General features: G+C 44.3%; 1 protein-coding gene across 2 annotated transcripts in view; it reads left to right on the top strand.

The window, feature by feature from the left end:
- LOC118943990 (nectin-1-like) overlaps nucleotides 1–13,250 on the top strand; it is a 571,645-nt gene that overhangs the window by 433,817 nt on the left and 124,578 nt on the right. For both annotated transcript variants that reach the window (XM_036961057.1, XM_036961060.1), the window contains exon 6: nucleotides 11,066–11,213. In XM_036961057.1, the coding sequence (XP_036816952.1) occupies nucleotides 11,066–11,213 (148 nt within the window). The remainder of the gene's footprint in view (nucleotides 1–11,065; nucleotides 11,214–13,250) is intronic.

The following is a 13,250-nucleotide window of genomic DNA, read 5'->3' as shown; positions in this document are numbered from 1 at the left end:
CTGATGACAACACACAGGATAGAGTTAGACTGATGACAACACACAGGATAGAGTTAGACTGATGACAACACACAGGATAGAGTTAGACTGATGACAACACACAGGATAGAGTTAGACTGATGACAACACACAGGATAGAGTTAGACTGATGACAACACACAGGATAGAGTTAGACTGTGTGTGTGTGTGTGTGTGTGTGTGTGTGTGTGTGTGTGTGTGTGTGTGTGTGTGTGTGTGTGTGTGTGTGTGTGTGTGTGTGTGTGTGTGTGTGTGTGTGTGTGTGTGTGTGTGTGTGTGTGTGTGTGTGTGTGTGGCTGGCATTTCTGCTTTTGTATGGATTGTGTCTTTGCAGGGCGGGCAGCGGGAGGGGCGGTCAGCGGGTAGGGCGGGCAGCGGGAGGGGGTGTTTGGGTCTGTGTGAAGTAGTCCTCTGTGTATCCATCATTGTGTAGAGACTCACTGGACTGACAGACAGACAGACAGACATTACTGGACCTGCCTGTCGGGAAGAGAAGAGGCCCCCTGGGACTTGGATGTGTCACAAATAGCACCCTATTCCTTAAATAGTGCACTACTTTTAAGTGCTCCTTTCAAAAGTAGTGCACTACATAGGGAATATGGTGCCATTTGTGACCAAGGCCTCATCCTGTCAGACCCACCAGGGACAAGCTGACAATAATGGAGACATCATGGAGGCTGGAGATAGGATTCAGAGAGACCTGGGGGAGAGAGGGGGATTTGGGGAGGGAGAGAAGGGGATGGAGGGAGAGAGAGGGGTGGAGGGAAGGAGAGAGGAAGATGGGGGAGGGAAAGAGGGGGGTGGGGGAGGGAGATAGGAAAGAGAGAGGGGGGATGGGGGATGGGGAGGGAGAGAGGGGGATGGGGGAGGGAGAGAGGGAAGAGAGAGGGGGTGGGGGAGGGAGAGAGGAAAGGGAGAGGAGGAGGTAGAAGGGAGAGTAGAGAGGAGAGGATAGAGGAGAGGTGAGGTGAGGTGAGGTATGAGGTAGAAGGGAGAGGAGAGGATAGAGGAGAGGATAGAGGAGAGGAGGAGGTAGAAGGGAGAGGAGAGGATAGAGGAGATGATAGAGGAGATGATAGAGGAGAGTATAGAGGAGAAGATAGAGGAAAGGAGGAGGTAGAAGGGAGAGGAGAGGATAGAGGAGAGGACAGAGGAGAGGATAGAGGGGAGGAGGAGGTAGAAGAGAGAGGAGAGGATAGAGGAGCGGATAGAGGAGAGGACAGAGGAGAGGATAGAGGGGAGGAGGAGGTAGAAGGGAGAGGAGAGGAGAGGATAGAGGAGAGGACAGAGGAGAGGATAGAGGAGAGGAGGTAGAAGGGAGAGGAGAGGATAGGATAGAGGAGAGGATAGAGTAGAGGAGGAGGTAGAAGAGAGAAGAGAGGATAGAGGAGAGGAGGAGGTAGAAGGATGAGGAGAGGATAGAGGAGAGGAGGAGGTAGAAGGGAGAGGAGAGGATAGAGGAGAGGATAGAGGAGAGCATAGAGGAGAGTAGGAGGTAGAAGGGAGAGGAGAGGACAGAGGAGAGGATAGAGGAGAGGAGTAGGTAGAAGGGAGAGGAGAGGATAGAGAGGAGGAGGTAGAAGGGAGAGGATAGAGGAGAGGTAAGGTGAGGTAGGAGGTATAAGGGAGAGGAGAGGATAGAGGAGAGGTGAGGTAGAAGGGAGATGATAGAGGAGAGGATAGAGGAGAGGATAGAGGAGAGGATAGAGGAGAGGAGGAGGTAAACGGGAGATGAGAGGATAGAGGAGAGGATAGAGGAGAGGATAGAGGAGAGGAGGAGGTAAAAGGAAGATGAGAGGATAGAGGAGAGGATAGAGGATAGAGGAGAGGATAGAGGAGAGGATAGAGGAGAGGATAGAGGAGAGGAGGAGGTAAACGGGAGATGAGAGGATAGAGGAGAGGATAGAGGAGAGGATAGAGGAGAGGAGGAGGTAAAAGGAAGATGAGAGGATAGAGGAGAGGATAGAGGAGAGGATAGAGGAGAGGAGGAGGTAGAAGCGAGATGAGAGGATAGAGGAGAGGATAGAGGAGAGGATAGAGGAGAGGAGGAGGTAAAAGTGAGAGGAGAGGATTGAGGAGAGGACAGAGGAGAGGTGAGGTAGAAGGGAGGGGATGGAGGAGAGGAGGAGGTAGAAGGGAGAGGAGAGGATAGAGGAGAGGATAGAGGAGAGGATAGAGGAGAGGAGGAGGTCGAAGGGAGAGGAGAGGATAGAGGAGAGGAGGAGGTAGAAGGGAGAGGAGATGATAGAGGAGAGGATAGAGGAGAGGATAGAGGAGAGGAGGAGGTAGAAGGGAGAGGAGATGATAGAGGAGAGGAAGAGGTTGTTGTTAGTTTCTCATTTTGATCTAAGCTTACAAGACAGATGAACACTTGAATGTTGGAGATATCTAACGGTGAAGAATGTACCATGAACTCACTCCACAGCTAGCTTGAAATCTTGCAGAGGAAGGAATCTTGCAGAGTTAGATGTTTTTTTTGATAGCTCAAACCGTTGGCAGTTACATGTGTCTGCGAGCAGAGATGACAGGTTGGAGCCTGGTATAGGGACAGGGACAGTGGAGGAAGGTATACTGTCAGGATGACAGGTTGGAGCCTGGTATAGGGACAGGGACAGTGGAGGAAGGTATACTGTCAGGATGACAGGTTGGAGCCTGGTATAGGGACAGGGACAGTGGAGGAAGGTATACTGTCAGGATGACAGGTTGGAGCCTGGTATAGGGACAGGGACAGTGGAGGAAGGTATACTGTCAGGATGACAGGTTGGAGCCTGGTATAGGGACAGGGACAGTGGAGGAAGGTATACTGTCAGGATGACAGGTTGGAGCCTGGTATAGGGACAGGGACAGTGGAGGAAGGTATACTGTCAGGATGACAGGTTGGAGCCTGGTATAGGGACAGGGACAGTGGAGGAAGGTATACTGTCAGGATGACAGGTTGGAGCCTGGTATAGGGACAGGGACAGTGGAGGAAGGTATACTGTCAGGATGACAGGTTGGAGCCTGGTATAGGGACAGGGACAGTGGAGGAAGGTATACTGTTAGCAGAACACTAACGTCCCTCATGACTTTTAGTTCCCCAGTGAGAAATAAACAGACATTAAAGGAGATATAATTATTTTAATTTCCCCCACAAAGTATATGGTCAGGAGAATCTCCTTTGTGAGAGTGTGCTTCAATTACTGTATAACAGAAATGATACTCGTCTACATCATAAGAGTGACATCATCATCACCTTTACAGCAGCAGCTCAAGTGATTCACCGTACGATGAAGCACTCATTTACATCAGCTCTCCATCTGGACTGACAGTCCCAAATGCCACCCCATTCCCTACGCAGGGCACTACCTTCGAACCCTATAATGACGTCGTTTTGGTATGCCTCCTTATAAAACAGAACAATTAGATGACATCTCTAAGAACAGTTAGAATTCATATCATTAAATTATTTCACACTCTTTTTCTTGCCGCTTTGTACGAGCTGAACTCATTGTACATTGTAAAGGGCATCACAACTATTTTCCTATAGAGCATTTCAATTTCATTCTCTCCACTCCGAGGGTTCTGATTGGCACTCATCCCGGATGACCTTTGACACCCTCTCAGAAAGAAGGAGAACAGAGAGTCTGAAAGAGACAGAGAAAGAAATCCACTTTATCCCAAATGGCACCCTATTCTTAATGGCAGCCAACGGGCCCTGATCAGAAGTAGTGCCCTACATACGGAAGAGGATGCCATTCAGGACGTAGAGTTAGTGTAATTAGTGTAATCATTTCAACAATTCCAGAGGGGATAGATCATAATAGAAGATCAATCAAAAGTTACTATTCAAAACACAATTCGGTTCTTTCAGTATTCTTTGTCTTTTCAAAATGTGGTTTGACAGCCTTGGCTTTATCATCAATTGAAGAAAGAAAGATATATTTTATTGAACATTACACATTGTCTTTAGAGGAAAATACCAGTGATAATGTGTTAAATTGGGATTAAGTTGCCCCCATGGGTCATAAACAGAAAATAACTTTTGAAGTACAGTCAGGTGCAACAAGTCCATTGTTCTCCCATTGTGCTTTAGTCAAAATAAAATGTATAGGTTGAGGAATCACATGACTAGGTTGAGGAATCACATGGCTAGGTTGAGGAATCACATGGCTAGGTTGAGGAATCACATGACTAGGTTGAGGAATCACATGACTAGGTTGAGGAATCACATGACTAGGTTAAGGAATCACATGATGAGGTTAAGGAATCACATGATGAGGTTAAGGAATCACATGACTAGGTTAAGGAATCACATGGTTAATGTAAAGCTAGATAGGTGGAATATTGGTGGACGTTGTGTTTTACCTCATGATGGCCCCCTGCTGGTCAGTTATTGTAATGCAATAGTTTTACACCGTCTACAACCCACATGGTACCCTATTCCCTACAGTGGCTTGAGAAAGTATTCCCCCCTTGGCATTTTTCCTATTTTGTTGCTTTAAAACTTGGAATTAAAATAGATTTTTTGGGGGGGTTTGTATCATTTGATTTACACAGCATAGCTTTGAAGACGCAAAATAATTGTTTATTGTAAAACAAACAAGAAATTAGACAAACATTTTATTAAACTTAAGCGTGCAAACTATTCACCCCCCAACGTCAATACTTTGTATAGTCACCTTTTGCAGCAATTACAGCTGCAAGTCTCTTGGGGTATGTCTCTATAAGCTTGGCACTTCCAGCCACTGGGGATTTTTGCCCATCATTCAAGGAAAAACTGCTCCAGTTCCTTCAAGTTGGATGGGTTCTGCTGGTGTACAGCAATCTTTAAGTCATACCACAGATTCTCAATTGGATGGAGGTCTGGGCTTTGACTAGACCATTCCAAGACATTTAAAGGTTTCCCCTTAAACCACTCAAGTGTTGCTTTAGCAGTACGCTCAGGGTCATTGTCCTGCTGGAAGGTGAACCTCCGTCCCAGTCTCAAATCTCTGGAAGACAGAAACAGGTTTCCCTCAATAATTCCCCTGTATTTAGCACCATCTATCATTCCTTCAAGTCTGACCAGTTTCCCAGTCCCTGCCGATGAAAAACATCCTAACGGCATGATGCTACCACAACTATGCTTCACATGGTGAAGCATGATGGTGTTTTGGTGTTGGATGGTGTTTTCCGGGTGATGAGAGGTGTTGAGAGGTGTTAAGAGGTGTTGGTTTGCACTTTCCTTGATGGCCGAAAAGCTACATTTTAGTCTCATTTGACCAGTGCACCTTCTTCCATATGTTTGGGGAGTCTCCCATAGGCCTTTTGGAGAACGCCAAACATGATTGCTTATTTTTTTTCTTTAACCTCTAGCGACGAGCCGGGCGCGTAATCATAGCCTCAAGCTCATTACCATAGCGCAACGTTTCCTATTCATGAAAATCGCAAATGAAACGAAATAAATATATTGAAACACAAGCTTAGCCTTTTGTTAACAACACTGTCATCTCAGATTTTCAAAATATGCTTTTCAACCAAAGCTACACAAGCATTTGTGTAAGAGTATTGATAGCCTAGCATAGCATTAAGCCTAGCATTCAGCAAGCAACATTTTCACAAAAACAAGAAAAGCATTAATATAAAATAATTTACTTATTATTTGTGTAGACGAAATATCTCCGTTTTGTTCATCACGTTTGGCTAAGAAAAATACCGGAAAATGCAGTCACTTACAACGCCAAACTTTTTTCCAAATTAGCTCCATAATATCGACAGAAACATGGCAAACGTTGTTTAGAATCAATCCTCAAGGTGTTTTTCACATATCTATTCGATAATCTATCAGTGGTGGCAGCTGGCTTCTCATCAGAAACAAATGGAAAAATACTGCAGCTGGAGATTACGCAATAATTGCAATGGAGGACACCAAGCGACCACCTGGTAGATGTAGTCTCTTATGGTCAATCTTCCAATGATATGCCTACAAATACGTCACAATGCTGTAGACTTCTTGGGGAAAACGTGGAAAACATAAGCTGACTCCTAGCTCCTCCACAGCCATATAAGGAGTCATTGGAATGAGGCGGTTTCAAAAAAATGAGGCACTTCCTGATTGGATTATTATCTGGGTTTCGCCTGTAACATCAGTTCTGTGGCACTCACAGACAATATCTTTGCAGTTTTGGAAACGTCAGAGTGTTTTCTTTCCAAAGCTGTCAATTATATGCATAGTCGAGCATCTTTTCGTGACAAAACATCTTGTTTAAAAAGGGAAAGTTTTTCTTCCAAAAATTATCGAAGAAGTTAAGCAATGGCTTTTTTTTCTGGCAACTCTTTCTTAAAGTCCAGCTCTGTGGAGCTTTGCAGGTCCTTCAGGCTTATCTTTGGTCTCTTTGTTCCCTCTCTGATTAATGCCCTCCTTGCCTGGTCTGTGAGTTTTGGTTGGTGGCCCTCTCTTGGCAGGTTTATTGTGGTGCCACTTTCTTTTCCATTTTTTATAATGGATTTCAAGGTGCTCCGTGGGATGTTCAACGTTTCTGATATTTTTTTTATAATCATGTAATTCATACACGGATCTGTATTTCTCCACAACTTTGTCCCTGACCTATTTGGAGAGCTCCTTGGTCTTCATAGTGCCACTTTCTTGGTGGTGCCCCTTGCTTGGTGGTGTTACAGACTCTGGGGCCTTTCAGAACAGGTGTATATTTACTGAGATCATGTGACACTGCACACAGGTGGACTTTGTTTAACAAATTATGTGACTTCTGGAGGTAATTGGTTGCACCAGATCTTATGTAGGGGCTTCATAGCAAAGGGGGTGAATACATATGACCACACACATCACACACCACTTTCACGTTTTGATTTTCTTTTGAGTTTTGTAAAGAATTTTTTCTTTTCAATTCACTTCACCAATTTGGACTGTTGTGTGTATGTCCATTACATGAAATCTAAATACAAAGCTGTTTAAATTACAGGTTGTAATGCAACAAAATAGGAAAAATGCCAAGGGTAATTAATACTTTTGCAAGGCACTGTATTTAGTATACTACTTTTGACCAGGGTCCATGGCAACCTATTCCCTATATAGTATACTACTTTTGACCAGGGTCCATGGCAACCTATTCCCTATATAGTATACTACTTTTGACCAGGGTCCATGGCAACCTATTCCCTATATAGTATACTACTTTTGACCAGGGTCCATGGCAACCTATTCCCTATATAGTATACTACTTTTGACTGGAGCCATATGGGCCGTGATCTACAGTAGTACACTACATAGGGAATAGGGTGCATACTCACCGTGATGCCCAGTAGGATAACTAGTCTGTGTTGACCAGCGGTTGCTGTTTTTCTTCCCATAGAATTGACATTATAAAGTGAGCAACAGCTGCTGTCGTATCGTAGTGCCAAGGAACCAACCAGCACAATGGCTGCTCTTGTTGCTGTGAAAAATGTTTGTCACTGTGTGTGTGTATCTGTGTGTGTGTGTCTGTGTGTGTGTGTGTGTGTGTGTGTGTGTGTGTGTGTGTGTGTGTATCTGTGTGTGTGTGTGTGTGTGTGTGTGTGTGTGTGTGTGTGTGTGTGTGTGTGTGTGTGTGTGTATGTGTGTGTGTGTGTGTGTGTGTGTATACATGTGTTTGTGTGTTCATAGTTTTGTGTGTGACGAAGGGTTTAACCTGTTTTAAGTAGTGAGATGTTTTTTTTTTGCAGAGGCTTAAAATACCCTTGTTTTTTTTTAGAGCCCATTTTTACCACATTCTCTCCAGGATCAGCCTTTTATATCTCCTGTGAACATGCCGACAAGTTTAGAAGTGTGAGTAGAGGTACAGATGTGGGTGGATATTTGAATAAATCCATTGAATATACAGCATCATAAATAACCCCATTATTTATTGGTTTTCGTCCTACGGAACATTATACAAATAAACAGACATGTATAGAATGGCTGAGGTTAATTACTGGTATGTGCAGTCTGTATGTTACATGGCTACACATAACATACAGATTCATTTTTGTTCATTTTAAACAGACATGACACACGTAGCCTGATCACAGTTAACAAATATATATTTTTTTTATAGTAGGCTAAGAATAAAATGAAATATAACAGAATAAAATACAAAACTATATTTTTTCCCACACAACTTGTATCACGTGTGGAACTGTTGTATGAACAAAAAGGTGATATGTTGAAACAAGACCGCGTTTTGTCTGTTTCCTACCTTCACTCTGTTTTGTTAGGGAGTGTAGGGTCTTACATTGATACTATCTACATTATGATACCGATTAAAAATAACAGCAATCTAAAAAAACGTGAGTCTTATCGTGGAAATTTCCTGTATTTACCAAATCACGAGAGAGCAAACCACACACAAGTCAGAGTTATCATAAAGTCCATCTTTAATTATTATGAGCTCCATCACAACCCTGTGACTCTCAGATCAATTCAGTGTCTATAAATGAATTCTCTGAGAGTGTCAACATAATGGCAACTGAGATCCTTTATAGCAAAGACACACCCATCTAAACTCACATGACAAATAACAGATCTTAGGAACATTACACAAAGAACCTTTTACCAGAAAAAGGAGAATCCCATAGTTTATAGCATTAGCTATAAATTATCGTTCAGTTTAGTCTCCTAAACCAAAGCTCTTATCTCGTTCTTGGTACAACATAGTACCAAGACATTACCTCATCCAATGGTATATATCAATTGTCAATTTCTACATACTCCCATAAAAAATACAACCCCTCCTGGACAAGCTTGCAGAGAGAAGAGTGACTGGCACACAGACATTGTGGAGCCACCTAACTGGTTCCCCATTAATCACACCATCCCTTCACATGGTTTAGGAATAGTTACAGACACATTCACAGATAAGACAAACCTGACCTCTCCCCTCTCTGGGACCAAGTAACTTAACACATAAGCATGCTTATGAAAATTAATAAAACACCTTATTTATAAATGTTACCTAAAGGATTCTGATTCTGCTGCCACAGTCTCATCTAGAGGCTTTGTCATATATAAATAAAAGTCTACAAATAGTTGGCAGGATGCTAAATTTGTTTGAAAAACTCCTTGGTTTGAAATGTGCAGAATTCTGCATGCGGAGTCTCAATTTGGTGTTTATCCCATTTTGTGAATTCTTGGTTGGTGAGCGGACCCCAGACCTCACAACCATAAAGGGCAATGGGTTCTGTAACTGATTCAAGTATTTGTAGCCAGATCCTAATTGGTAAGTTGAATTTTATGTTCCTTTTGATGGCATAGAAGGCTCTTCTTGCCTTGTCTCTCAGATCATTCACAACTTTGTGGATGTTACCTGTGGTGTTGATGTTTAGGCCGAGGTATGTATAGTTTTTTGTGTGCTCTAGGGCAATAGTGTCTAGATAGAATTTATATTCATGGTCCTGGGAACTGGACTTTTTTGGAACACCATTATTTTTTGTCTTACTGAGTTTTACTGTCAGGGCCCAGGTCTGACAGAATCTGTGCAGAAGATCTAGATGCTGCTGTAGACCCTCCTTGGTTGGGGACCGAAACACCAGGTCATCATCAAACAGTAGACATTTGACTTCAGATTATAGTAGGGTGAGGCCGGGTGCTACAGACTGTTCTAGTGCCCTCGGAAATTCGTTGATATATATAGTAAAGGAAGTGGGGCTCAAGCTGCATCCCTGTCTCACCCCACGGCCCTGTGGAAATAAATGTCTGTGTTTTTTGCCTATTTTAACCACACACTAGTTGTTTGTGTACATGGATTTTATAATTATGTATATTTTTCCCCCAACATCACTTTCAATCAATTTCTATAGCAGACCCTCATGCCAGATCTTTTTTGAAATAAAAAGTGTTTGCCTTTATTTTGTTTTGTTTATTTGTCAATTAGAGTGTGCAGGGTGAATACGTGGTCTGTGGTTCAGAAATTTGCTAAAAATACAATTTTACATTTGCTCAGTATAATGTTTTCACTGAGGAAATGTACGAGTCTGCTGTTAGTGATTATGCAGAGCATTTCCCCAAGGTTTCTGTTGACGCATATCCCACGGTAGTTACTTGAGTCAAATTTGTCTCCACTTTTGTGGATTGGGGTTAACAGAAGATGCCAGAGCATGAAGTTAAAGAGTTTAAATATAGCCAATTGGAATTTGTGGTCTGTAGGGTTTGTTTTTTGTCCTGTAGTTCATTCAATGTAATTGGAGAATCCAGTGGGTTCTGGTAGTCTCTAATAGTTGATTCTAAGATTTGACTTATATCATGTATATGTTTTAGCTGTTTGTGTTTTGTTATATGGACAAAAAGATTGGAGAAGTGGTTTACCCATACATCTCCATTCTGGATAGATAATTCTTTGTGTTGTTGTTTGTTTAGTGTTTTCCAATTTTCTCAGAATTGGTTAGATTATATGGATTCTTCAATTACATTGAGCTGATTTCTGACGTGCTGTTCCCTCTTTTTCCGTAGTGTATTTCTGTATCGTTTTAGTGATTCACCATAGTGAAGGTGTAGACTCTTTTCTGGGTCTTTATGTTTTTGGTTGGATAGGTTTCTCAATTTCTTTATTAGGTTTTTGCATTCTTCATCAAACCATTTGACATTGTTGTTAATTTTGTTAGGTTATCTGCTTGAATTTTTTTGATTTGATAGGGAAGCTGAGAGGTGAAATATATTGTTTAGGTTTTCTACTGCCAAGTTTACATCTTCACTGTTACAGTGGAACGTTTTGTCCAGGAAGTTGTACAAAAGGGATTGAAGTGGTTGTTGCCTAACTGTTTTTTGGTAGGTTACTACAGTTCACTAATTTCCTTCCATCTAACACATTTCTTAATATAATGCAGTTTATTTTGCTTTGATGCCTCGTGATTGAGTATTGCTCTGTTCAAGTAGTCTGTGATGTTGCTGTGATCTGATAGGCGTGTCAGTGGGCTGACTGTGAACGCTCTGACAGGATCCTGGTTGACGTCAGTGATGAATTAGTCTACAATACTCTGTCTCTCTCTTTCTCCAGGTGATGTTCTGAACTGTCACTCCTCCCTCTATCCAACTGTCATCCCTCTCTCCTCTCCTCCACAGAGAAGCCGATGGCCCGGGGTCCTCCTGGAGGAATATTGGGGGTGTTGGGAGGGGTCGTAGCCGCTGGTCTCATCATCGCCGTGGCTGTCACAGTCTTCATGGTTTACCGCCGGCAGCAGAAGACTCGCACCGAGACTGACAATGACCTGTGAGTTCCCACGAGCTGACGGGGCAGGAGTGGTGGGTGGCCGGATATAGACTATAGAATAGGGTCTAGTGAGGTGGGGAGAGACAGGGAGAAGGGCCTAGTGAGGTGGGGAGAGACAGGGAGTAGGGTCCTGTGAGGAGAGACAGGGAGTAGGGTCCTGTGGGGAGAGACAGAGAGTAGGATCCTGTGGGGAGAGACAGGGAGTAGGGTCCTGTGGGGAGAGACAGAGAGTAGGGTCCTGTGGGGAGAGACAGGGAGTAGGGTCCTGTGGGGAGAGACAGGGAGTAGGGTCCTTTGGGGTGGGGAGAGACAGTGAGTAGGGTCCTGTGGGGAGAGACAGGGAGTAGGGTCCAGTGGGGAGAGACAGGGAGTAGGGTCCTGTGGGGTGGGGAGAGACAGTGAGTAGGGTCCTGTGGGGAGAGACAGGGAGTAGGGTCCTGTGGGGTGGGGAGAGACAGTGAGTAGGGTCCTGTGGGGAGAGACAGGGAGTAGGGTCCAGTGGGGAGAGACAGGGAGTAGGGTCCTGTGGGGTGAGACAGGGAGTAGGGTCCTGTGAGGAGAGACAGGAAGTATGGTCCAGTGGGGAGAGACAGGGAGTAGGGTCCTGTGGGGTGAGACAGGGAGTAGTGTCCTGTGGGGTGAGACAGGGAGTAGTGTCCTGTGGGGTGAGACAGAGAGTAGGGTCCAGTGAGGAGAGACAGGGAGTAGAGTCCTGTGGGGAGAGACAGGGAGTAGGGTCCAGTGAGGAGAGACAGGGAGTAGGGTCCAGTGAGGAGAGACAGGGAGTTGGGTCTAGTGAGGTGGGGAGAGACAGGGAGTAGGGTCCTGTGAGGAGAGACAGGGAGTAGGGTCCTGTGGGGTGAGACAGGGAGTAGTGTCCTGTGGGGTGAGACAGGGAGTAGTGTCCTGTGGGGTGAGACAGGGAGTAGTGTCCTGTGGGGTGAGACAGGGAGTAGGGTCCTTTTGGGGTGAGACAGGGAGTAGGGGCGGTGAGTCCTCGAACTATAATAGAGACATAACAACACCCCCTCCTCTAACTATAATAGAGACTTAACAACCCCCCCCTCCTCTAACTATAATAGAGACATAACAACCCCCCTCCTCTAACTGTAATAGAGACATATAAACCCCCCCTCCCCTAACAACCCCCCTCCCCTAACTGTAATAGAGACATAACAACCCCCCCTCCTCTAACTGTAATAGAGACATAACAACCCCCCCCCCCTCCTCTAACACCCCCCCCCTCTAACTGTAATAGAGACATAACAACCCCCCTCCTCTAACTATAATAGAGACATAACAACCCCCCCCCCCTCCTCTAACACCCCCCCCCCTCTAACTGTAATAGAGACATAACAACCCCCCTCCAACTATAATACAGACATAACAACCCCCCCTCCTCTAACTGTAATAGAGACATAACAACCTCCCCTCCTCTAACTGTAATAGAGACATAACAACCCCCCCTCCTCTAACTATAATAGAGACATAACAACCCCCCCTCCTCTAACTGTAATAGAGACATAACAACCCCCCCTCCTTAAACTATAATAGAGACATAACAACCCCCCTCCTCTAACTATAATAGAGACATAACAACCCCCCCTCCTCTAACTATAATAGAGACATAACAACCCCCCCTCCTCTAACTGTAATAGAGACATAACAACCCCCCCTCCTCTAACTATAATAGAGACATAACAACCCCCCCTCCTCTAACTGTAATAGAGACATAACAACCCCCCCTCCTCTAACTGTAATAGAGACATAACAACCCCCCCTCCTCTATCTATAATAGAGACATAACAACCCCCCTCCTCCTCTAACTGTAATAGAGACATAACAACCCCCCCTCCTCTAACTGTAATAGAGACATAACAACCCCCCCTCCTCTAACTGTAATAGAGACATAACAACCCCCCTCCTCCTCTAACTGTAATAGAGACATAACAACCCCCCCTCCTCTAACTGTAATAGAGACATAACAACCCCCCCTCCTCTATCTATAATAGAGACATAACAACCCCCCCTCCTCTA

Source organism: Oncorhynchus mykiss, chromosome 24 (genome assembly GCF_013265735.2).
Source record: "Oncorhynchus mykiss isolate Arlee chromosome 24, USDA_OmykA_1.1, whole genome shotgun sequence".
In the NCBI taxonomy this organism is placed as follows: domain Eukaryota; kingdom Metazoa; phylum Chordata; class Actinopteri; order Salmoniformes; family Salmonidae; genus Oncorhynchus; species Oncorhynchus mykiss.
This window is presented reverse-complemented; position numbering and strand designations above follow the sequence as displayed.